General features: G+C 40.9%; 1 protein-coding gene across 10 annotated transcripts in view; it reads left to right on the forward strand.

Moving 5' to 3' along the window:
• The window catches only part of AKAP13 (A-kinase anchoring protein 13), a 412,106-nt gene that overhangs the window by 118,436 nt on the left and 269,694 nt on the right, over window positions 1–23,976 (forward strand). The window contains exon 1 of one of the 10 annotated variants that reach the window (XM_064267091.1): window positions 1,452–1,475. The exons of the other annotated variants lie outside the window; for them this stretch is intronic. Coding sequence (XP_064123161.1) covers window positions 1,467–1,475 — 9 coding nt within the window. The 5' untranslated portion in view covers window positions 1,452–1,466. Of the gene's footprint in view, window positions 1–1,451; window positions 1,476–23,976 lie in introns of those variants that run through there. 10 annotated transcript variants of the gene reach the window in all.

The following is a 23,976-nucleotide window of genomic DNA, read 5'->3' on the forward strand; positions in this document are numbered from 1 at the left end:
CCTCAAAAGAAAGTGTATCTTTGGCGCTGAATACCTTTGTTTATTTAGATGTACAGAACAAAACAACCTCTAATAATGATTCCATTAGAATAGGCGCTATTCCTTATGCTGCTGTTCTTAACCAGTTGCGTTGTCAGTTTTAACTCATGATGACCCCATGTGTGTCAGAGTAGAACTGTGCTCCATAGGGTTTCCAAGGGCTGATTTCTCATAAACAGATGAGGTGCCTTGGAAGAGGTGCCATTCTTCTAAGGCACCTAGGGGTAGACTCAGACCTCCAGCCTGTTGGTTGAGCACATTAAGTATGACACCACCCAGGGATTCCAAGCTCTTACTTCTCCATTTTCCCAAGGAAGGGATAAGTGGGCTAGGGTACTGATGTTGGCTGAGAGCTCACTTCTGGCAAGGTACTGTGGTCGGCACTCAGTACACATTTCCTGATTTTTCACAACAAATGTAGAGATTGGTTATTATCTCCAGGCTAGAGCCAAGGAAATGAGAGTTCAGAGAGGTAACTAGCTTGTCTAAGGTTACACAGCTGTGGTAGAGCTAGGGTTCATTCCTGTGAATGACTTCAAAGTCCATTTAAATAAGGGAAATCAGAAGAACATATCCGTTTGACTTATATTTAGATCTTGAGAAAAACTAATCAACAGTGGATTCTTGTTGGCTCTGGACTTTTGTTTCTAGCCTCAGTGAAGACTCAGACTTTATTCAGTGGGTTAATGTTCTCTGCATGTCGATCAGAACATATCTTAGAGCCCAAATAATACTAGAAGGTAAGGGTGCAAGTGGATATGCTGTGCTCAGAGGAGAAGAAATGATTGGAGGTTTTAATTTTTTGTTAATTAAAAAATTTATGCCCATATAAATTTAATTTGTGTAAATAATCATATTTTTTGAAAGGCCACAGAGCTTAGTTTACCCCAAATTGGTGTTCTCAGTTGTTGCTTCATTGTAGGGAACCGGATCTATTTTAATGGCATAATTTTGTTATTGTTCCTGGAAAATGTGTCCATAGCTGGAGCTGAAATAAATCTGGCTGTGCTTCTCACTTGGCTGTTAGGTTACATTTCGCTCCTCTAAAGAGAGCCTTATCAGCCTTTTGATCTTTTAAATGAACTACCTGCCTTAGCCTTAACAATACATGTCTGACGGGTCTGCTCTAAACATTCAGTAGGCTGGTGGCACTTGCTAGCCAGATCCGAAACTATATTTAAATAACAGGACTTTGTCACGAGTGCCAGAAGAAATAAGGAAGTCAAGTGTTCCTCAATCTAGCTTTTGATAGTTTTACAGAGCAAAAACTTCAGTTTCATTCTGTGTGCCTTTTTAATCAGTTTCCAGAAACTTGCTTTGAACTGAATGGATTTTGCATTTGCAAGTAGTATTTTCTTATTTTCCTAGGCATTTTCAGACAGACAAGGGGTGCATATGTCAGAGCTTGTTCTAGGGCTGTTTACAGGATGCTTACAGTAAGTACATGTTTTCCAAGCATCCGAGTAACAACGAAGGGTTAAAATTTCAATTTGGTACTAGGGAAGAGAAGTCTTGTTGTGCAAGGAAAGCCAAAATGTAATGTTCTGTACCTTTAATTCATTCAACAGATGCTTTGTGAAGTACCTGTTCTGTGCCTAGCACTGCACTAGACGTTGTTTTGGAGGGTCTGGTCTTGGAGAAATAGATTTTTTTCCTTCGGGAGGCGGGGCTCAGATGCAGCATAAGAAGTTAAATGACAGCACAAGCAGTGTCTGTTCAAGTGCTAGAAGAGTTATACAGGCAGTGATGGTTCAGAGTAGAGAGAGGAATGAGATATAGGCAGAAATGATTGCGAAGGCTTTAGGAAAGATGGGGACCCTGCTAGTCTAGATAGATAGGATATGGACAGATGAGAGGGCAGAGTGAGGAGGAAATGCAGCCTTTGAAGTAAAACATGAACGTGGTGTCACTGGGGTGGTGAGGGATCTGGCTTAGGTGGGATGGACAGTGCACATTGGAGGATACCTGGAGATGAGATTGTGTAGAGCTACTCTGTTCAGTATGGTAGCCACCAGCCACATATGGCTATTTAATCAAAATGAAATAAAATTAAAAAATCAGTTCCTCAGCTGCACTAGCCACACTTCAAGTTCTCAGTAGCTAGTTGCGGCAGTATTGGACAGCACGGATAGAGAGTGTGTCCATCGTTACAGAAAGCTCTGTTGGCCAGAGCTGGTATAGGGCATTTGGAGTTGTACGTATCAGCATGAGACTTTGGAGAGCAACTGGAGATCTTCTGACCATGCAAGTAGTAGCATTATTAAAGTGGTACCCAAAAAATACTGATTAGGAGGTATGCAGAGTAGAGGTACAGCAATGAGGGACTACCAAATGAGTAAAAAATCTGATCATCAGAAAAGGAGGGTGAGAATGATTGTACAACCCGAGGGATGTGGTCAGTGTCACTGAATTGTGCATGTGGAAACTGTTGAATTGGTGTATGTTTTGTTGTGTATATTCTCAACAGCAACAAAATAAAATATATATATGAAAAAAGCCAAAAACCAAACGCGTTGCTGTTGAGTTGATTCCAACTCAGAGTGACCCTATAGGACAGAGTAGAACTGTACCACAGGGTTTCAAAGAAGCGCTTGGTGGATTTGAACCGCCGACCTTTTGGTCTTAACCACTACGCCACCAGGGTTTCCAACAGGGTCATTATGTATTGTAATTATAAAAAATCAGTTGCTATTAAGTCAGTTGACTCATGGCAACTGCATGTGTGTCAGACAGAGTAGAGCTGTGCTCTATTGGATTTTCAATGGCTGTATTTTTGGAAGTAGATCATTAGGCCTTTCCTCCGAGGTGCTTCTGGGTGGGTGTATATATATTTTATACACATTGCATTGGGTAAATCTGCTGCAAAGGACCTCTTCAAAGTGTGGAAGAGCAAAGATGTCACCTTGAAGACTAAGGTGTGCCTGACCCAAGCCATGGTATTTTCAGTCGCATCATATGCATGTGAAAGCTGGACAATGAATAAGGAAGGCCGAAGAAGAATTGACACCTTTGAATTGTGGTGTTGGCGAAGAATATTGAATATACCATGGACTGCCAAAAGAACGAACAAATCTGTCTTGGAAGAAGTGCGACCAGGATGGTGAGACCGTGTGTTACATACTTTGGACATGTTGTCAGGAGGGATGAGTCCCTGGAGAAGGAGATCATGCTTGGCAGAGTACAGGGTCAGCAGAAAAGAGGAAGACCCTCAACGAGGTGGATTGACACAGTGGCTGCCACAATGAGCTCAAGCTTAACAATGATTGTAAGGATGGCTCAGGACTGAGCAGTATTTCGTTCTGTTGTGCATAGGGTCGCTGCGAGTTGGAACCGACTTGACAGCACCTAACAACATACGTAACATATATATACACACACACACACACATATATATATATATGTATGAGGGAAACCCTGGTGGCATAGTGGTTAAGTGCTCCAGCTGCTAACCAAAAGGTCGGCAGTTCGAATCCACCAGTTGCTCCTTGGAAACTCTATGGGGTGGTTCTGCTCTGTCCCATAGGGTCGCTATGAGTCAGAATTGACTCGACAGCAGTGGGTTTTATATATGAATGAGGCTTATAAAGAGAAGAGAAGGGAGAAATATAGATCAACCTTTGACTAATCTTTAATGTGATTGATTGAACTGTGCCTTCCCCCTCTGCTGAGAGCAACTGATACCAGTTTACTACTGGCCTGGCTGCGAATAATTTAGCCCTTCACCCACCTGCAGCCACGAGGCGTTTTCAGAGGTAAATTAGGAAGCAGTGGTTTGACAGTTATCTTTTTCTAACAGATTTCAGAAGTTTGGAAACGTGTGTCACCATATTTATTCAATCTGTATGCTGAGCAAATAATTTGAGAAGCTAGACTATATGAAGAAGAACGGGGCATCAGGATTGGAGGAAGACTCATTAACAACTTGCATTATGCAGATGACTCAACCTTACTTGCTGAAAGTGAAGAGGACTTGAAGCAATTACTGATGAAGATCAAAGATTACAGCCTTCAGTATGGATTGCACCTCAATATAAAGAAAACAAAAATCTTCACAACTGGACCAATAAGCAGCATCATGATAAATGGAGAAAAGGTTGAAGTTGTCAAGGATTTCATTTTATATGGATCCACCATCAACACACATGGAAGTAGCAGTCAAGAAATCAAATGACCTATTGCATTGGGAAAAGCTGCTGCAAAAGACCTCTTTGAAGTGTTAAGCAAAGATGTATTTTTAAGGACTAAGGTGCTCCTGACCCAAGCAATGATGTTTTCAATCTCCTGATATGCACGTGAAAGCTGGGCAATGAATAAGGAAGACCGAAGAAGAATTGACACCTTTGAATTATGGTGTTGGTGAAAAATATTGAATATACCATGGACTGCCAAAGGAATGAACAAATCTGTCTTGGCAGAGGTATAGCCAGAATGCTCCCTAGAAGCAAGGATGGCAAGACTTGGTCTCACATACTTTGGACGTGTTATCAGGAGGGATCAGCCCCTGAAAAAGGACATCATGCTTGGTAGAGAGTCAGCGGAAAAAGAGGAAGACACTCAAGGAGATGGATTGACACGGTGGCTGCAAAAGTTGGCGCAGGCATTGACAGCGATTGTGAGAATGGCGCGGGATGACTGGACAGTATTTCATTCTGTCGTACATAGGGTTGCCGTGACTTGGAACCGACTTGTCGGAACCTAACAACAGCAACAGCAGCAGCAGGATAAGACAAATTTACATTGTTGTAGAGCAGCTTCTGGCAGGCTTTTGTAGTTTGGGTTAGGCTCTTCATGGTTAATATTTGGTTTCCTGGATAAGAAAAACCTTAAAGTAAGATGTCTTTTATTATTTTTCCTATTCAAGAGCCTTTAATGGAAACCCAGACCCTGTTAGGCAGTGACTCCTCTTTTCCACGTCCCTCCTGTCCCTGGTAACAAATAATGAAATCTGGGCTCTATACATTTGCCTATTGTAGATATTTCACATAAGCGGGATCATATCATAATTACCTTTTAGTGACTGACGTATTTCACTCAACATAATGTTTTCAAGGTTCGTCCATCTTGTAGCATGTATCAGGACTTCATTTCTCTTTATGGATGAGTAATTTACTATCTGTACCACATTTTGTTTATTTATTCGTCAGTTGATGACTTCTGGGTTGTTTCCATGTTTTGGCTATTGTGAATGATGCTGTGATGAACATTGGTGTACAAGTATTTGTTTGCATTCACGCTTTCAGTTCTTTTGGGTATATGACTAAGAGTGGAATTGTTGGGTCATATGATAATTTTGTGTTTACCTTTTTGAGGAACTGACAAACTTTTCCACAGCGACTGCACCATTTTGCACTCCTACCAGGAATGCGTGAGGGTTCCATATTCTCCACACCCCCTCCAATATCTGTTGTTTTCTTTTTTCTGATAATAGTCATTTTGGTGGGTGTGAAAGGAGCCCTGGTGGTGCGGTGGTTAAAGTGCTCGGCTGTAGACCAAAAGGTCAGCGGATCAAACCCATCAGTTGTTCCATACGATAAAAGAAGTGGCCGTCTACTTCCATACAGATTTACAGCCTTGGAAACCCAATATACAGCTCTATCCTGTCCTACAGAGTTGCTGTGAGAGTTGGAGTGGACTTAATGGCTGTGGGCTTGGTCTTTGTGTTTTTGATGGGCGTCAAGTGGTATCTTATTTTGGTTTAGATTTACATTTCTCTAATGACTAACAAGGTCTCTGGGCAGCGCAAAGCTTGTCTGCTAACTACTGCTAAGGTTGATGGTTTGAATCAGCCCAGCAGTGCTATGGAAGAAAAGCCTGGCAGTCTGCTTCCATGAGGATTACAGCCAAGAAATCCCTATGGAGAATGTGTATATGTGTTTAACATATACCATATTTTTATGAAATAATGCAGGCCTTTTGCATTTGTTAGCCAGCTGTTCCCTCCCCACGAGGTATTTTCACAGGTGTCACTGTGCCAGTTTTTTTTTTTAACATGTTGCTGTGTAGAAAAATTAGCATAGCATGCTTGTGAGGATGCCTCATTGGGGGAAGAGCACAGAAGGCATACAGAAGGTGCACATTATTGGCATAAAAATATGGTATATATTAAAATGAAAAGGGGTTACAGAAACTGGTACTTCTTAGATATAACGAGTCACCCCACGGGATTAGTTTTGTTTGAAAACTTAGGGTCATAGTCTCGTGGGACAACTCGGTCAGTTGACATATTTCATAAAGTTTATGTTCTACCTTCTACTTTGGTAAGTAGCATATGGCATCTTAAAGGCTTGTGAGCAGCCACCTAAGATACAAGTATTGGTCTCTACTTGTCTGGAGCAAAAGAGAAAGAAGGAAACCCAATATTCAAAGAAGGAACCAGTCTGCAGGACCAATTAATTGTTTACATGAACCAGAACTTCCTCTGTCCTGAAATCAGAAGAACTAGATGATGCATGGATACCACTACTGAAAATTCTGATCAGGGCCACATTATATAAATCCTGAGAGAAAGGGAGAAAAATGTGGAACAGAACTTCACATTCTCAAAAAATCCAGATTTACTGGACCCATTGAGACTGGAAGACTCCCAAGACTATTGCCCTGAAATAGTCTTTAAACCTTGAAGCGAAACTGTCCCCTCAGGCCACCTTTTAGCTAAATAGCAGGGTTGCCTGTAAAGTAAATAATATCACCCTTGAGTACTGTGCTCTTTTAAAAAGTCGTCTACTGTACTTTAATGCAAATAATGGGTGCCTTCTACATTTGTTTGCCAGCTGTGCCCTCCCCCATGAGATGTTTTCATGAGGACTGCTCTGCCAGTTTTTCTTTACGTGTTGCTATAAAAAATTAGCATGCTTACTAAAATACCTCGTGAGGATAGGGCTAGGTTGACAAACAATGTAGAAGGCATGCGTTCTTTGTGTAAAAATACGGCATATGTGAGCAAATGATCAACAGTTACTTTAAAGCATAGATGAGAAGGCTGAGAGCAGTGAGACCAGGTTAATGGGAATGGAACAACTTGAAGTAATGAGAATATTGACACAATCTGAAGAATGTAACTAATGTCACTGAGCAATATGTGTAGAAATTGTTGAATGTGAACCTGTTCTGTGTATACTTTGCTGATAAAATACAAGAAAATATTTTAAAAATTATTATTAAAAAAAAAAAACTCAAACCGGTTGTCAAGCTGCATCCGCCTCCTGGTGACACCATGTGTGTTAATGGAACTATGCTCCATAGGAGTTTCCATGGCTGATTTTTCAGAAATAGATAGCCAGATCTTTTTTCCAGGGTGTCTCTGGGTTGACTTGAACTGCTAGCCTCTTGGTTAGCAGGTGAGCAAGCTCATTAACCAGTTGCATCGCCCAGGGACTCCACCAGGTGTGTAGGCTTATTCTGTTAATTCACTATTACAGCACACTGATGGGATCTGGGATAATTATTCCATTCAGATGAGCATGTGGATCTTGACAAATAGAATGACTGCGGACATCACCGGGCCACAGACATGACCACTCAGGGTTTTAGTATGAGAGGCAGGGACTATGGTTGTAGCACCAATGTGGTAAGAACACTTAGGAGGAGAAGGAGCTGTCTTGGAAGCCTGAGGGAGAACAATCGTGTCTTTAAAACCGTAGAGGGTGGTAGTGAGAATTAAATGAAGTGAAAATATGTAAAGCACATAGCACTCGGACAGATAAAAATTTTAAATATAGGTAAGTTTTTAAAGAGACCCGTCTCCTTTATTTTGACACGAAATGTGAAAGCATAACGTGTAAAAATTCCATTGTGTGACCTCCTCTTGCATCTTCTGCATATGCACTTTGGTTGAGAGCTCTTCCCCTTGTTTGGCTAGAAAGGGGAAGAGAACTACTTCCTGAGCACCTTCCATATAATGCCACTTAAATCCTTCATTTTTACGGGGCCCATATTATAGATGAAGGAACATAGCTAAGAGGTGAAGTGGGGATTTGAACTCAAAAACTCTTGCTCTTTCTGTTTAATCTCTATAAGTGAGAATGGTTTCACTATCGGTTCCTCAAATTGATACTATCCTCTCTTGAGCTGGTAATTTGAAAGCCTGATGCTTGATTTAGAGGTCGCCTTTGATATCAAACTCCATCTGGCACCCTTTGTCAAATGTACGGCAGATTTTATAAAAATTGTTTAGTCACGGCCATAATTGGTATGTGGGGGTGACCTGGAAAGATGGCCAGCTAGATTGCTCTAGAGCAGGGTTTCTCAAAGTGTGGTCCCCAGACCAGCAACATGAGCATACCCTGGGAACTTGTTGGAAATACATATCCTCAGACCTTATCCCAGACCTGCTGAATCAGAAAGGCTGGGAATGGGCCCAGCAAGCCATTCTTCTCTCCATTTTCGAAAGCTCTTTATTGTTTTTCTTTTTTAAATAGCATCCTGTTCTGTTTTTTTTGTACTTTAGATGAAGGTTTATAGAACAAACTAGTTTCTCATGAGTTAGTATATACCTTGTTCTGCGACATGCCTAAATAACCCCATGACATGTCAACACTCTCCCTTCTCAACCCTGGGTTCCCTATTACCAGCTTTCCTGTTCCCTCCTGCCTTCCAGTCCCTGCCCCAGGGCTGATGTGCCCCTTTAGACTTCTTTTGTTCCATGGGCCTGTTCAGTCTTTGGCTAAAGGTGAACCTCAGGAGTGGCCTCATTACTGAGCCGACAGGGTGTCCAGAAGCCATACTCTCAGGGTTTCTCCAATCTCTCTCAGGCCAGCAAGTCTGGTCTTTATTTTTGAGTTAGAATTTTGTTCTGCATTTTTCTTTAGCTCTGTCCGGGACCCTCTATTGTGGGTCCTGTCAGAGCAGTCAGTGGTGGTAGCCAGGCACCATCTAGTTGTACTGGCCTCGGTCTGGTGGAGGCCCTGGTAGATGTGGGCCTTTAGTCGTTTGGACTAGTCTTTCCTTCCAGCAAGCCATTTTTAAAATAAGATTTTCAGGAGATTCTGATGCATACTAAAGTTTAACTATGAACCAAATGAGCAAAAAGGAGAGTTTTGAAAGCCCCTTTCTTATGGATTAAATTGCAGCAGTTTTGGTAGATTTAGATCTTTCAACAAGGCAGCTTTGTAACCCGTCAGCAGGGGTAACTTGTAGAAGTAAATGGGAAATTATATACATTAAGTAGGATGTTACTTCAAAAGGACAGATCTATGGCTTCTCTTTAAGGTTAGATTCTTGAGTAAATTATTATGAGATTATTGACTCAAATGGTATCAAGGTGTGTGTTGTTGAACACAGGTTTGGTTATCTCAGCTTCAGAGAACAATTAAGGGAGAACGCTTCACATTATTTTCACAGTATTTGTATGTTATTTAGGATTTCTCATGAGTTCCTCTTGTGTGATTGTGAATCATTAAAAGCAGACCTGCTTTGTAGTTGGTAGTTGTCAAAAACCTAAATGCTTAGAGAAACACCAAAAATTAATGTAACAGAATATTGTGAGTAGATTCAAACGGGGCAGCATATCCAGGAAGGCAGTCTGAGGGGACAGTGAAAACAGGTTATGTAGGTCATTGTCATGTTAATTTCTCAGGAGATAGCGTCAGAACACGTGTAGAGTTCTGTGGTTGGGCCTGTTGGAGAAACAGTCACAAGACCTGCCATACATTCTTCAGTCAGACCCTGGGGTTCCTGTTCCTCAAAACTGGCTGCACATAAATAGTTCTCTATAAGAGCCCAATGCCTGAGGCAAAAAGGACTCTGCTAAGCTGCTTCCTAGGCTAGTGTTGGACTCGAAGGTGTCTTTAGGAACATAGTTCCTTAAAGGTTGAAGATTCAAAAGGACACCTGAGGGCAGACGGCCTGAGTGGGTCACTCCAATTCCATGAACCCAAAAATCTGGATTCCAGAAGAATTAAAATGGTTTTGTTGTAGTAGAGCAGGTCGTGATGTAAATGGGACTGGTAAGAACACATGGGTTTAGGGATGAGGTGTGGACAGGCTGCTGAAACTGATTTTTGGACACCTACATAAATAAAAAGCAGTATATTGAAGCCAGCATTTGGCAGTTTTAAAAATCCCTAACTGTGGATTCCGTACTGAGTTAGTGGGCCTTCAGGTAAACTATTTTCAACTGTATGTCTGCTATTCTTCAGGCATGTAAAAAACCGTTCTTGTCTCTCTTCTTTCAGAAATACAGTATTAACCCCTCTCCCACAAGAAAAAAAAGAAAACCACTCATCTTTCAGGATTCATTTCCTGTCACTTGCCTTTATGAAGCCCTTTTGCCTTCCGTGGAGTCTGTCACTCTTCCCTTCATGCCCCAACTACTCTGTACAGACTTGACTATAGTTGTGCAAACACTTTAGTACACTTCTGTTTACATGCCTTTTCCTAGTTACTCTCTTGTGCGCTTCACGAAGGCAGGGACTTTGTATTTGCAGTTGTATTGTTATTTTTGTTGCTGTTTTTAACTCCAGCTGCTAGCACAGTGCCTTGCATGTAGTAGGCCTGCAGTGTTTTAGATTAAATATTTTTAAGTAGAATGAAAGCTCTGCCTTGGAAAAGAGCTTTGTCCAGTGCATGGGTGGTTACAGATGTCTGATTACCCAAAGACGAGGTCTTTTTTGTTAAGACTTATGACCTAGAAAGTAGGGCCCCTGTAGTTCATCAGTCAAGAGATGAAATCATACAAGTGAGCTTTGTCACCTGGAGTCAGTGGCAGAAGTAGGATGGGGCCTCTAGAAGGCACCTTGAAAGTGAAAATTAGGAACTGACACTGGATGAAAAACTGAATTTCAACTAAAATAATCTTTTGTGTTGTGTATGGACTATTACTTGGGACTGTGTTGCTTCTTTCTTTACTCATCTCATTTTATTGGTTAAACAAGCCTATGAATTGGGAGCAGTTGTTTTCTTATTTTACAACTGGGGAAACTGAGACAGGAAGATTGACATTTTCCAGCTCCAGGATGTTCATGATAAGGCTAAAGATTTTTTATTGCTGTGTTTGGAATTTGCGGTGCCACCTGAGATGAGACCATTGGGTAGATTCATAAACTCAGCCCGCTGAATCTAATTCAGAAATCCACAAATAGATTAATTTATTAGGAATGTATTTGTATCAGCAGGGACATAGAAGTTACATTTCTCTGAAAGGCACACTAATTTATTTGTTGATGAATGACCCGATGGTGCACGCCTTTAGGACTTTTTCTCCTCCAGAGATTCTGATTGAGCTTCCTATTATACTCATTCATGTGGAGATGAAAACTTAGAGCCCTTTTCCTTGGCTACAGAGAACCTCATCTATACTGAATTTTTTGTTTTTGTTTTGTTTACTCTTTCTTTTCTAAATCAAGAAAGAGCTATTGGCCCTTGTGCATCCTTGAAGCCTTTTTCATAGCTCTGTGTTTGGATTAACTGCTGACCTCGTGTGATATACAGAGTATCTGGCAGCTGGGGTGGAATTCTCAGCTGTCTCTCTTTGTTATGTCCACAGAAGGAAATGTGAGTTTTATCTTACTGCTTAGGCGATGGTACATTCCTTTTTTGGTTCATGGGACCCACCAATCTGATTGTGGGCTGTTTTCGTACTATTCTTCCATCTCCTTGATCTTGTTAAAGGCAAGGGGTGATCTTAACCTACCCTTGTGAGTTTGAATTCCTTCTTTGTCACCTCCCGCATTTCTAAATTCTGTTTCCAGTAAAGCTTATTAGGTCTTGCAGACATTGCGTGTCTTGTCCTATCTTCTGTGGTTAAGGGATCTCAGGTTAGGGCGCTGAAGAAGCCATTACTGTGGGTTTCTCTCATAGTATCTTTCCTCTATAAGTCTCCATTTTCCAGATCTCCTTGAAATTTGTCATTTTATCCTTGCCACATCCATTACCATGATTATGTGTTGCCTGTACTTGACTAAGTCTCCTTGACTCTGAGATAAAGATGGGTGTTTTAAGAAATGGTGTGTCCAAGCTCAGCCTTCCCGGTGAGCCTGGGGCTCTGAGCCGTCGTGTGGCGTGATGTGTCCGTGTGCCTGTGCATGCAGTAGAGGGCGGCAGGACTGTGTATTGTACTGAAATAGGACAGGAGCCTCCATTTTATTGAACTCTTGATAGTATTTATTCATTATGCTATATAATACATTGATTTTATCATTTTGTCACCATGACAACCTCATGAGGTAACTGTTGTTTTCTTATATTGTAAATGCAAGGAAACAGGATCAGAGAGCTTTGGTTACTTGCTGAAGTTATACAGCTAGTAAGTGATAATGTTGGGATTCAAACCAGGCCTTTCTTACTTCGGAAAGTCCAAGTTCCTAACGATGTTAGTATATCGCTACTGTGTGTCTGCTCTTACCCTGCGTGGTGGGGGAATGGAGTGTGGTCTGTTGCTGAAGATTGTAAAATAAGGATATTGATGCAGTTTTTAAAGGCAGAATGAAACAGTAAAAAGTGTAATTTGTTGGAAAGAAAGAACCATTTAGGGACAGACACCAGGACTTCTGTTGTAACTGGTACAGTGCAGTGTATCCTAGTGGGGCCACAGGTGCCCAAACTTCAGCATGAATTAGAATCACCTGGAGGCTAAACAAATTGCTGGGCCCACCCGCAGAGTTTCTGATTGCCTAGGTTTGGGACAGGGCTGAGAATTTTTATTTTTTTATTAAGTTCCCAGGTTTTGCTGCTGGTACTGGGACCACACGTTGAGAACTGCCTGTGTAGAGAAAAGTACAAGGGCTTAGGAGTCAAATAGATATGGGCTTCACTTCCTGCATTTTTTTTTTTTTTTTTAGCTGTGTGAGCCGTAGATTTCTCCGTCTGTAAAATTCAGCAGGGTGATACCTATATCATAGGGTTGTCTTGAGGATTACATATGATTTACAAAATGACAGCAATATCTAGCATACTAAGTTCCAGGTGCTTTGGGAAGTTTTTACATGTATCGTTTAATCTTGCGCCGTTAAATATTGTTGTCCCCACATTTAAAGATCCTGGCATATAGTAGGTGCTAAGTCAGTATCTCTGCCCTTCCTTATCAGTGTTTAAGAAGGCAGGGAAATGTGTAATACACCGTAGGCAGATTTTCATAAAGCAAATTCAGTAAAAAAAAAATTTTTTTTGACATTTTAAAAGGAACACTTCAAAAAACCGGATTATTTACTTATGTGAAATTGTTTTACCTATAGTAATGCTGGAAACCCTGGTGGCGTAGTGGTTAAGTGCTGTAGATGCTAACCAAAGGGTCAGCAGTTCAGATCCACCAGGCGCTCCTTGGAAACGAATGGGCAGTCCTACTCTGTACTATAGGGTCGCTATGAGTCGGAATCGACTCGATGGCACTGGGTTTGGTTTGGTTTTTTCGGTATAGTAATGCTGGGTAAGAAAAATGTTACTGTTATCAGTAATGATAGGATGTTTGTCCTTATAGTCTTTATGGCTTTTAAGTACTGTAGATTATTTAATGCCCATAATGACTTTTTGTTATCAATTACAAAACTTAGTTTTTAGAAAGCTTTATAATTTTCCTTTAAAACTAATTTGATCAGTTCTTTTACTTTTTCTGCATTCCGTTATGACTACTTTTCCTGTGGTTTCATTAAACCGTAGGCAGTTTTTACCATATAGTTTAAATTCTTCATCTGTAATTTTAAATAAAACCAAAAACAGTAAACTTCACACTTCGTCTAAAAACTTTGGTTTGAGAAATAGTGTGTTTTATTAGAGTAGGTTGAAAAGGGAGGTAAAGACATGGAGATTCTGAAATGTGGGATCATTCGAGTTATTCTAGAATGGATGGAATAAGGATTTATTTTTTGCCTACTGTATGCTAAGGAGTCCATGGGTGGTACAGTGAACAGGCTTTGCTGCTAACTGAAAGGTCGGAGGTTTGAGTCCACCCAGAGGTGCCTTGGAGGAAAGGCCTGGTGATCTACTTATGAAAAAAAATCAGCCAGTGAAAGCCCTGTGGAACATAGTTCTCCTCTGACATACATGAGTTTACCATGAGTTTGAATCATCTCAAGGGCAACTAGTTTTTCTCACTGTATGCTAAGTACTTTTAAATATAACTTTTAAAATACTAGTACTTATTTTATAGGCTATCAAGTAGGTTAAATGATAACCCTAATGTCACGGATTGAATTGTGTCCCCTCAAAATATCTGTCAGCTTGTCTAGGCCATGATTTCCAATACTGTGTGGTTGTTCACCATTTTGTCATCCAATGTGATTTTCCTGTGTGTTGTAAATCCTATCACTATGTTAATGAGATGGGATTAGTGACAGTTATGTTGATGAGACAGGACTCAATCTACAAGACTCAATTGTCTCTTAAGCCAGTCTCTTTTGGGATATAAAAGAAGTGAGCAGAGGGACATGGGGGACCTCATACCAACAAGAAAACAATGCCAGGAGAAGAGAACATCCTTTGGACCCTGGGTCCCTGTGCTGAGAAGCTCCTAGACCAGAGGAAGATTGATGACAAGGACCTTCCTCCAGAGCTGACAGAGAAGGCCTCTGGAGGTGACTCCCTGAATTCAGACTTCCAGCCTACTAGACCCTGAGAGGATAAACTTCCATTTGTCGAAGCCATCCACTTGTGGTATTTCTGTTATAGCAGCACTAGATAACTAAGACACCTAATCTGTGTGAAACATTTTAAATTGTGCTGGCGTACAGTAAACACTCGATGGAAGAGCCACTATTATTATTCCATGCACTTCAGATATGTGAATACAATAGATGTAATTTCTGTCCTCATGGAGTGTACAATCTAGCAGTTTCCAAAAAGAGTTTGAGGTAGTTCCTAAAAGAATCATCTATGTTAAGCAACTGCTTATGGTCACACTGCTAGTAATAAGTAAAGCTGTGTTCTGAGTCATGTGATTTCAAAACCTATGGTCCTTCCCCAGTACTACTACCGCCCAGAGTAATGCTTCCCATCCTGTATTTGCAACTTCCCTTCTTAATCTTGATTTAATTGTCAATGTTCTACTTGCCAACTTTGAATATCTCTTTTTGTGGTCTTATAGTTTGTTGTATTCTGAGTTAGAAATGATACTTGACCAAGTGTGGTTCAGTTTGACCTCTGCTGGGTTCTCTTTGGGCATTGACCATGTGCGTGTCCATTGCCCAAACCTGACGGGCTCAAGGATTTGGAGGCTTTGATCTATAGGCAGTGGGTGAGGTATAGTATGTATTTGATCAGATGAGGGGGCCCACCTACTACCTGAGGGCCCAGGTCTCTACACTGAAAGGAGAGGCATTGTCTTGTTTCATGCTTTACTGTCTTGCTCTAATGAACCATCATGCAGGTGAGAGGAGGAGATAGGGGATAAAGGGAGCAGCATAGTCAGGTATATGGAGTGGGGCCTATATGTCCTGGAGTATTCATGAAACTCTCAGCGGTTTGGTAAGATTATAGTGAGGTACTTGAGAAGAAGCTCTGTAAGAGAGACAAGACTGGAGAGGTCAGCAAGGGCTAGGATGTGGAGGGCCTTGTTTGCCACAGATTGGACAATTCAGGAGTTAGGAGTGTATCCTGTTGTCTAGCCAAGAGTTTCAGGGGAATAATTTGTTCAGATTGTACTTTGGAGACCCGTCTCTGCCTCCTAGTGTGTGAAGGGCTAGTCTGGAAGCCTGGAGACCCAATTTCACTGATGACGTTGGAGGAAAAACAGGTGAACTGAGGATGATAAATAGCCAAGGAAGAAGGTGAATGAATAGCTATGCGAGATGAGTGAGAATAGAAGTTGATAAGTTTTTTTTGGTTATGACCCGTAGCTTTTTTTTTTTTTTTAATAATTTTTATTGTGCTTTAAGTGAAAGTATACAAATCAAGTCAGTCTCTCACATAAAAACTTATATACACCTTGCTACACACTCCCAATTACCGTCCCCCTAATGAGACAGCTAGCTCTCTCCCTCTACTCTCTCTTTTAGTGTCCATTTCACCAGTTTCTAACCCCCTCTACCCTCTCACCTCCCCTCCAGGCAGGAGATGCCAACATAGTCTCAAGTGTCCACCTGATCCAAGAAGCTCACTCCTCACCAGCATCCCTCTCCAACCCATTGTCCAGTCCAATCCATGTCTGAAGAGTTGGCTTCGGGAATGGTTCCTGTCCTGGGCCAAAAAAAGGTCTGGGGGCCATGACCACCAGGGTCCTTTCAGTCTCAGACCATTAAGTCTGGTCATATGAGAATTTGGGGTCTGCTTATCCAACTGCTCTCCTGCTCCCTCAGGGGTTCTCTGTTGTGTTTCCTGTCAGGACAGTCATCGGTTGTAGCCAGGCACCATCTGTTTCTTCTGGTCTCAGGATGAAATTCTTCTGGTCACAGGGTGATGTAGTCTCTGGTTCCTGTGGCCCTTTCTGTCTCTTGGGCTCATAATTACCTTGTGTCCTTGGTGTTCTTCATTCTCCTTCGATCCAGATGGATTGAGACCAGTTGATGTATCTTAGATGGCTGCTTGCTAGCGTTTAAGACCTCAGACGCCACTCTTCCAAGTGGGATGCAGAATATTTTCTTAATAGATTTTATTATGCCAGTTGACTTAGATGTCCTCTGGAATCGTGGTCCCCAAACCTCTGCCCCTGCTAAATTGGCCTTCGAAGCGTTCAGTTTATTCAGGAAACGTCTTTGCTTTTGGTTTAGTCCAATTGTGCTGACGTCCCCTGTATTGTGTGTTGTCTTTCCCTTCACCTAAAGTAGCTCTTATCTACTATCTAATTAGTGAATACCCCTGTCCCACCCTCCCACCCTCCCTCCTCTCATAACCACAAAAGAGTATTTTCTTCTCAGTTTAAACTATTTCTCAAGTTCTTATAATAGTGGTCTTATACAATATTTGTCCTTTTGCAACTGACTAATTTCACTCAGCATAATGCCTTCCAGGTTCCTCCATGTTATGAAATGTTTCACAGATTCCTCACTGTTCTTTATGGATGAGTAGTATTCCATTGTGTGAATATACCATAATTTATTTATCCGTTCATCCATCGATGGGCTTCTTGGCTACTGCCATCTTTTCGCTATTGTAAACAGTGCTGCAGTAAACATAGGTGTGCATATATCTGTTCATATAAAGGCTCTTATTTCTCTAGGATATATTCCAAGGAGTGGGATTGCTGGATCGTATGATAGTTCTATTTCTAGCTTTTTAGGAAGCGCCAAATCTATTTCCAAAGTGGTTGTACCATTTGACGTTCCCACCAGCAGTGTAGAAGTGTTCCAGTCTTTCCACAGCCTCTCCAACATTATTATTTTGTGTTTCTTGGATTAATGCCAGCCTTGTTGGAGTGAGATGGAATCTTACTGTAGTTTTGATTTGCATTTCTCTAATGGCTAATGACAGTGAACATTTCCTCATGTATCTGTTAGCTCCCTGAATGTCTTCTTTAGTGAAGTGTCTATTCATGTCTTTTGCCCATCTTTTAATAGGGTTATTTGTCTTTTTGTAGTTGAGTTTTTGCAGTATCGTGCAGATTTTAGAGATCAGGTGCTGATCGGAAATGTCATAGCTAAAATCTTTTTCCCGGTCTGTAGGTAATCTTTTTACTCTTTTGGTGAAATCTTTGGATGAGCATAGGTGTTTGATTTTTAGGAGCTCCCAGTTATCTAGTTTTTCTTCTGCATTCTTAATAATGTTTTGTTTACTGTTTATGCCATGTGTTAGGGCTCCTAACATCGTCCCTATTTTTTCTTCCATGATCTTTATCGTTTTAGATTTTATACTTAGGTCTTTGATACATTCTGAGTTAGTTTTTGTGCATGGAGTGAGGTATGGGTCTTGTTTCATTTTTTTGCAGATGGATATCCAGTTATGCCAGCACCATTTGTTAAAAAGACTGTCTTTTCCCCATTTAACTGTTTTGGGGCCTTTGTCAAATATCAGCGGCTCATATGTGGATGGATTTATGTCTGGATTCTCAATTCTGTTCCATTGACCCACGTATCTGTTGTTGTACCAGTACCAGGCTGTTTTGACTGCTGTGGCGGTATAATAGGTTCTAAAATCAGGTAAAGTAAGGGCTCCCCACTTTGTTGTTCTTTTTCAGTAATGCCTTATTTATCCAGGGCCTCTTTCCCTTCCATATGAAGTTGGTGATTTATTTCTCCAAGAAGTTCATAAGTTTTAATTACAAATGTCACCTCTTCAACCAGCAACACAGAGTAGCAGAATATAAGAATCTGCTCTCTGGGAGGGGAGGAGTGGGGAGCCACAGGTACTTATTTATCTAATTGCCTCCAACTTTTTCATTAAATTTCTGTGAAGAATTAATAAAAATCGTTACGTTCTCTGCATTGCATTTCAACCAAATATATGGTGCTGTCAGCAAAGGGGAGGCCATCTCTTTAAGCATTGACCTAATTTTTCTAGCTGTTCCAGAGAGTTGTGAAACATTTGTGAAAGGGAGACTCTTATTTCTTTTTTGTAGCCACCAGAGAAGTCAGCACCCTCAGACCAATCCAGCTCTGCTTGAACAATAGACGGAGAAGCAGGACGGTACATTGAACCAAAAAGAGCTCGCTTACAGCATTTTTTAAAAAGCTCTTTTTTTTTTTTTTTAAACCATTAAGGGGACCACACATTATGTGATTTGATTCTTTTTCCAGCTGAAGCCCTAAGGTTATTCCTCACTAGGGAGAATAGTCTCTAAAACCACCCCATAGAGAGAGAACTCTGTGGGTCTGTTGAGCGCCATCTGCTGGTCTTGTTTGAATGGATCAAGTAGATGGTTCCTGGAACTCCATCAAGAAAAACCCATTGCTGTCCAATCGATTTTGACTCACAGGGACCCTGTAGGAGAGACTAGTTAGAACTACCCCATAGGATTTCCAGGGAGTGGCTGGTGGATTCAAACTGCTGACCTTTTGCTTAGCAGTCGTAGCTCTTAACCAGTGTACCATGAGGGCTCCATATGCAAAGATATATTTGCATATATCTTAGTGTTGCAAAATTATGAAGCTGTAAGACAGTACGAATTTGGATTATTAGGAATAGTAATATTTAAAATAATAGTTTTGTGTTAGCGTTGGGAAGTGGGCTGCTTTTGGTTGAAATATAGACCGGCTTGCATGATTAAAAATGAATAAGGCAGGTTATAGGAATTTTGTTGACCAGTATCTTTATATGACAGAAGATTAGCCTGGTTGAAATAAAAAGAATTTTAAGTTTCAAATAAAATTAGTTAATACCTAGTAAGTTCAATTAGTGAAGTCAGTCTATGTGGAATGAATTTAGTTTATGTTAAAAAGTAAATATAATTCTCAGGGGCTCTCTGTTCATTTGCTTGAGGTACTTTGAGACATCTTTTAAAGAAAACTTTATAAAAGGAGCCTTGTGAGCCAGTTTGGATACTTGGGCTTTATCCTGAGGGAGTGGAGAGTAACTGAACATTTTTCCACCTAGAAAAGATAATGGGTAAAGCTCCTAGGTTAAGTAAACAAGGGTGGAGCTATTAGGTTTTTATGGTTCTGTTTTATCGGTAGTCTTTTTGAGCCTTAGTTTTATTGTAAGTGACCTTTTAAGGAACATCGAGCTAGAAATTTGGCAGAGCCACAGCATTAGATTTTAAATCTTTTAATTTCTCATCCAGTCATCTTAAATATTTAAGCAGTAACAACTGCATTATAAATCTGATCATCTAATAGGGCTCCAAAAAACCAAACCTGTTGCCATCGAGTTGATTCCAACTCATAGCGACCCTATAGAACAGAGTAGAACTGCCCCGTAGAGTTCCAAGGATTTGAAATGCGAACCTTTTGGTTAGCAGCTGAACTGTTAACCACTCTGCCACCAGGGTTTCCTAATAGGGTTCCAAGTTAGCCTAATTAAGTGTGATTGAAGAGAGAGAGGCAGATCGTTTTCAGGAAGTGTCCTGTTAGGAATTTCAGTCATTCATTCAACCAAAATTCATTGAGCACCTGAAACAGCCCAACACTGTTTTAGGCAATGGGGATGTACCAAAAAAAACCAAACCCAGTGCCGTCGAGTCGATTCCGACTCATAGTGACCCTATAGGACAGAGTAGAACTGCCCCGTAGAGTTCCCAAGGAGTGCCTGGCAGATTTGAACTGCCGACCCTTTGGTTAGCACCCGTAGCGCTTAACCACTATGCCACCAGGGTTTCCAATGGGGGTGTAGCATTGAATAAAACAAACATGGTTCCTGACCTCATGAAGCTTACATAATAGTTGGGAGGGGACAGGGCACTCAGATAAATAGATAAGCAAATAAATACTGTGTCAGACAGTAAAAAGTGCTGTTCGAAAAAATAAAGCACAGGGGAAGATGATATGTAAGGATAGTTGGGGTAGGGGAGTTCATACTTTATTTAGGAAAATACTTCATTGATTGGGGGACATTGGAAAAATAGTGATCATTAATGTTAAACAAGGCAGTTGTTCATGATTGTCCTGTTTGATCCTCACCAACCATAATACAGATAGTATGTCGGACAGATAATGTTAACCCTTCCGTGGCTCTCTTTGGATTGGAATATGAAGGCCAAAATCCTTAGCATTCATTTATCCTTGTCTCCTGTTAATGTGTCCTCTGTGCTTAAACCATGGTATATTACTCCTTGAATGTGCCATGTTTGCTCACCTCTGTGCGTCTGCACATCCTTTTCTCTCCTCTTGGAGTGACTTTACCCTGTGTCTGCCTGGTCAACTCCTGCATGTCCTTTGAGATTCATATCAGAGTGGCCTTTCTAGTCTTCCTCTGGCCAGTTTTCTTTCTCTTCTATTGTGACATAGCACTTTATACATGCTTCTGTTTATAAAAAAAAAAAAATTTTTTTTTTTTAGTACCTGGTGTATCACTGTAACTCTTTGTTGACATGAGTTTCTCCTGACAGGCCTTGAGTTTTTAGTCTGTTTTTTTTTTTTTCTGTTGATGTCTTAGGGGAGGAGGTGTGAACCTCTGAAAAATATGTGAAAAGCTTTGTGTGTGTATTTTTCTTTCTTTCTGGGGAGAGGTATTATAGCTTTCTTTAGTCAAAGTATATACTATTTTAAAAGGTTAATACTAGACAAAGGGTTGATCAACTGTGGCCTAATACGAATTTGGCCCACTGCCTGTTTTGTAAAGAAGGTTTTATTGGAACACAGCCATGCCTATTATTTCTTTATGTATTGCCTGTGTCTAACTTGTGCAGTACAACAACAGAATTGCGTAGTTGCTACAGAGCCTAAAATATTTCCCATCTGGATCTTTACAGAAAAAGTTTGCCAACCTTAGAATTAGACTAAGAACGGTCCCTACATGTTCGAGACCCTACTGTCATCTTTTTTCATAGCCTTGGTGTGTATAGACCAAGACTGTACATCTTAGTGCCAGTCCTGAGGATTTAAACAAACAGGAAGTTTGGTTCTGTATGGCACAGTTATCTACCTCTTCTTTGGGTCCAGAAACCACAGTGAAGGTAGAACAAATCACCTAACTACTAGTATTTCCTTTTCCCTAGGACAGGGGCTTGATAACCTTCTAGTGAACTGATTTGGATTTTACCAAAGCCTGATTGCAAGTGGTTGTGTAGCAAAGAGTATAAGCCTCTTAGAGACAGGTGTGACCAGCCTACTTCCTTTACAAGTGACATCCCAGAAGCAGCAGCAAATGGGAGTAGAGTGTGGTGGCAGCAGTACCTAATCACCATACACCCACGCCGTGTTCTAGTGCTGCTGGGTATAGGTGCACATCTGCCACAGGAGAGGCTTTCAGTGTGCTTCTAAGACTTGCCAGGAGGAAGTGGCAGACACAGGACCGTGGCTCGTGGGAGAATAGTATTTCTCAACTATCCTTGAGGGTAGAGGCCTCTGACCCATCTGTCTGGCATTTTGCCTTGTCTACTCTGCATCTTGTATCTTTACAGAGAGATCTCAGGAAGTTACACCCAAAGCATCTTAAGCTGGAAGGAGCTGGGGAGGGATACTCACTGAGCCTCTGTTTTTGCCAGATGCTTTATGTAGATTTTTAGGTAAGGGGTAGATGGGTGGTACTGCTGGCTCTCTAGTTCAAACTGCTGTCCTGTTTTATCCGCACTACTCTTAATAGCCTCCAAGGTGGTCTTCCTGTTTCTGTTGTTTACTTGCTAGGTCCATTCTCCACAGAGAAGTCATAATGGTACTTTTAAAATGTGAATTAGGTATTTCACTCTTCTTTTTACAACTCTTTCATCTCTTGATATCACACTCAGAAAAAATGCATACTCCAACTTCGTCTCCCATCTAGTGTTTATTCACACTGACCTCCTGTGTTGTTCCGTGAACATGCTGAATTTGTACTTGATATTCCATTGGCCTTGAACATTTTCCTTAACTTGCATCTTTACTCATTCATATTTCAGCTCAGAGGTGATTTCCTCAGAGTAGACTTCCAGACCTTCCTATCTGAAATAGTCTCTCACCCCTACTTCAGATGCACTTTAAGTCTTTACCCAGTCTTATTCTTTCCAGTAGAACTTTCTCACTATAATTGCTTCTTATGATTTCATTGTCTTACCTGCTTAAATATAAGCTCCATGAGGCCAGGGGCCTTATCTCTTTTATGTTTGTACCCTGATTCTTAACAGTGCCTGATACATGTTTGGTGATCAGTAAATATCCTAATGAATGAATTCATTTTACTCACAAAGAAAGTAAGTTTCTAGAGGTTGTTTATCCAGGTTTATAGCTGTTAATAGGAGCCTTTGTGGCATAATGGATAAGCACCTGGCTGCTAACAAAGGGTCGGTGGTTGGAACCTGCTAGCTGCTGCATGGGAGGAAGATGTGGCAGTCGGCTTCTGTAAAGATTACAGCCTTGGAAGCCCCATCGGGCAGTTGTACTCAGTCCTGTAGGGTAGCTATGAGTCGGAATTGACTGGACAGCAATAGATTTGGTTTTATAGCTGTTAATGACTGATGCTAGTGATGTTATTCTTGAACCTGTGCTTGTTCTACTTCACTACACTATGTCCGGGCAAATGGTATTACTGAATAGCATGCTGCGTTTAAGAAATAGTAAATGCTAAATAATATTGAAAGTTTGTATATGTGTCCTTTGTAATGGTGTTATTAATTGCCCAGAACTAAGCTACTGTGAGAACTACACAAGCTACTTTGAGGAATATTAAAGAATCAATAGAACTGAACAGCCCCATCCAGTGATACACAGTTTTGAAAAAAACAAACAAAAAAAATTTTTTTTCCTTCTTCTGGTAGACCTTTTTGTTTTCTAAACTGGTGGCAACAACATCATACATTTATGTTAGCTCTTATTTTAAAGCAGCTTGGAGTACTTCTTTGCCATGACTCTGCTAAATTAATCTGCCGTGTAATTTAGACAGCAGAAATTTAACATATGTGTCGTCCTATAAAAGTCTGTGGTGTGCTGCTTTTGAGTGAGTTCCAGTGTAAAGAAGGCCAGGAACTAGCACTTTAGGATGTCCACAAAGATAGAAGTAGAGAAGGCTATTTCTTTGGGGTTTGCTAATGTTATATGCCTTCAGAGCAGCTTGGACTTCTTCCTTCAGTACCATTGGTTCCTGATCATATGCTACCTCCGGAAATGGTTGAATATCGACTAATTCTTTTTCGTATAATGACTCTGTGTATTCCTTCCATCTTCTTTTGAGGCTTCCTGTGTCATTTAATATTTTCCCCATGGAATCCTTCACTATTGCAACTCGAGGCTTGAATTTTTTCTTCAGTTCTTTCAGCTTGAGAAACGCCGAGCGTTTTCTTCCCTTTTGGCTTTCCATATCCAGTTCTTTGCACATGTCAGCCCTTTGAAATCTTCTGTTCAGTTCTTTTATTTCATCGAGTCTTCCTTTTGCTTTAACTGTTCGATGCTCAAGAGCAAGTTTCAGAGTCTCCTCTGACATCCATCTTGGTCTTTTCTTAGATGTTTCAACAAACAGATGCAGCACTGGAGGTGATCACTCGTCTATGCCAAGACATATGGAAGACAGCTT

Source organism: Loxodonta africana, chromosome 13, assembly GCF_030014295.1.
Source record: "Loxodonta africana isolate mLoxAfr1 chromosome 13, mLoxAfr1.hap2, whole genome shotgun sequence".
In the NCBI taxonomy this organism is placed as follows: Eukaryota; Metazoa; Chordata; class Mammalia; order Proboscidea; family Elephantidae; genus Loxodonta; species Loxodonta africana.